At 45.8% G+C, this 2,542-nt stretch overlaps 1 protein-coding gene across 1 annotated transcript in view; it reads right to left on the bottom strand.

Annotated features, from left to right (window-relative positions):
• The window catches only part of Ndufa12 (NADH:ubiquinone oxidoreductase subunit A12), a 24,072-nt gene extending 22,018 nt beyond the window's left edge, over positions 1-2,054 (bottom strand). The window contains exons 1-2 of the mRNA XM_051139607.1: positions 1,954-2,054; positions 1,073-1,155 (exon numbers count right to left, since the gene is read on the bottom strand). Coding sequence (XP_050995564.1) covers positions 1,073-1,155; positions 1,954-2,054 — 184 coding nt within the window. The remainder of the gene's footprint in view (positions 1-1,072; positions 1,156-1,953) is intronic.
• Between the last annotated feature and the right edge of the window lie 488 nt (positions 2,055-2,542).

Genomic DNA, 2,542 nt, shown 5'->3' with positions numbered 1-2,542 from the left:
GAGGGCTCTGTCACCATTTGTGTGATATGATTAGGTCTCTTTGGTTGGAAAAAATATATATAAGCCTTGGCTGCTTCATCTCTAAAAACCAGTTTTTAGATAACTTCTTTTTGGTTTTTGCTTTCTCTTTCTTTCTTTCTCCTCCTCCTTTTTTTCATTTGAGATAGGGTTTCGCTCTGTAGCCTGGGCTGTCCTGGCTAGCCTCAAACCTTTGGCAATTAATTCTCTTGCCACTGCCTCCAGAGTGCTAGGATCACAGAAGCCACAATGCCCAGCCCAGATAATTTCTTACAATCTGACCCAAACCTAAGTTCTCTGGTTTGTGTTTAAAATGTTATGGCTAAAGAATAAGATGTAAACCTCTGGGGGTGCCACTTGTAGCCATGTAAATATGGTTTACATACAACTATGGAATAGCTTTAGCTGATATATGTCTTGGTTTCTTCACCTGAAAGATACAGCATAGGGTTGACTATTTTAAGAATAACTCCTGGGGGCTGGAGAGATGGCTCAGAGGTTAAGAGCACTACCCTGCTCTTCCAAAGGTCCTGAGTTCAATTCCCAGCAACCACATGGTGGCTCACAGCCATCTATAACGTGATCTGATGCCCTCTTCTTCTGTAGCTGTACATGCAGGCAGAGCACTGTATACATAATAATAAATAAATCTTAAAAGAAAAAGAAAAAAGAATAACTCCCAGCCAGGTAGTGGTGGTGCATACCTTTAATCCCAGCACTTGGGAGGCAGAGGCAGGTGGATCGTTGTGAGTTTGAGGCCAGCCTAGTCTACAAAGTGAGTCTAGGACAGCCAGGGCTATTTACACAGAGAAACCCTGTCTCGAAAAGCAAAAAAAACCCAAAACAAACAAAAAAAGGGAATAACTCCCGTCACTGGGCTTGGTGGCAGGAGCCCAAACTGGCTGCACCATCTCATCTGCCCACCTTTTAAATTTTCTAATGAGTTTTCCTTTCCAAGCACTTTGTATCAGCTCATGCATGGTGTGAAAAATAGACTCAAAATCCCAACCCCAATCCAATTACTTATATTTAAAAAAAAAAATACTGCACTCACCAAAAAATTGCTTGTTGTCCTCATAGTATTTGTTTCCATATTTGTCTTCTCCCACCAATGTACCAACCTTTATATCATTTGCCCTGTAAATACACGGGGGGGAAAAAATCTTAGAATGATTCACGGTCCAAGACACAACAGCCATAAAGTGAGAGAAACCATCTACTGCTGCAAAGACTCAAGAATGAGGAAAGGCTGGGGGGTGATCGCTGGCCATACACTTCTAGCCTTCAGCTGAAGGCTCTTGCCACTCAGCGCTCAAGAATCAACTTTCCAGCTAAGCGCTCTGAAGTCTCCCGTGTTGTCCCAGCAGCTTGTAGACAGGTATGGGTCAAATGAACCAACGCAACTGACTTAAATTACATCTAAAACACTATCTTCAAGCCACAGTCCACGTTTATCTACTACCCCGCACCCAGAGACACTATAGTTAGCAAAATCTTCAGGGAGTCAACAAGTACGTCATCTTCGTATTACGAACGGCCCCTGGATTTCTCAGTCCACTAAGGATCTTCCTGGAGCAAAAGGGGGTTAACAGGACGGAGAAAGAGGATTAGGTTCGCCTCCTTCAACTGCTTACTGCACGACAGGGCAGCGGAAAACTTCCCCAAGGTCATCAAGGAGGCGTCTGGTCAGCCTCAACACCCCAGGACTCGGGGCCGGTGCAGCCCAGCTGCCCTACCTTGTGCGCCACAGCTCCATCCCCAGGGGCTGAGCCGGGCCCAGAGACTTCTGTCCAAGGAACTCAACACTGGGACTGAACCTGTCGTCCTTGACGGGAATCGTGGACCTCCAAGGTGAACTAACCTAGACCCCTTTCCAGGAGAGCAGCCAGCGCAGGTCCGTCCCCAGAGACCCAGAGTCTAGCTCTGGCCTCCTACCTGAAAAACACCTGCAGAAGGCCACGCAGGCCACCGTGGCCAGTGATCTGCTGCAGTCCGCGCTTCAGAACCCCCACCAGCTCCATCATGTTTCCCTGCATGGCCCGCCCTCTCCGTGGCCCGGCTAAAACCCGCCGGGCGGAAAACTGCTGCTCAAGCGCAAGCAACCGCCGGTTGGAGGTTCCTAGGCAAGAGGAAGGCGCGGATGTCTCTGCGCATGCGCAGAACTTTCTGTCTTTTTTTTTTTTTTCCTTTTTCTGGATTTCACAGTAAGTACAGAAAGGAGGGGCGGAGGACAATACAGAAACAGTGCCTTCCTCAAATAAATAAATAAACAAACAAACAAATTAATTAATTAATTAATAAAAAGAGAAAGAGGCAGAGCCCATTCTAAAAATTCCTTATAGCACTAGAAGCTAAAGAATGCCCTACTGCCCTTATATCAACATTGTACATTTGATACAGAGTGCATACGATTTTGAATACTTACGTTGCTGGTGTGTTGGTAGAGGATTAAGGAGGAATTGAAAGGTGTAAGATGAAGCAAAATACCTCGAAGATTTGCTATTTTAGTTGCTAGGTTAATGTT

This window comes from Acomys russatus, chromosome 31 (assembly GCF_903995435.1).
Source record: "Acomys russatus chromosome 31, mAcoRus1.1, whole genome shotgun sequence".
Classification (NCBI taxonomy): domain Eukaryota; kingdom Metazoa; phylum Chordata; class Mammalia; order Rodentia; family Muridae; genus Acomys; species Acomys russatus.
This window is presented reverse-complemented; position numbering and strand designations above follow the sequence as displayed.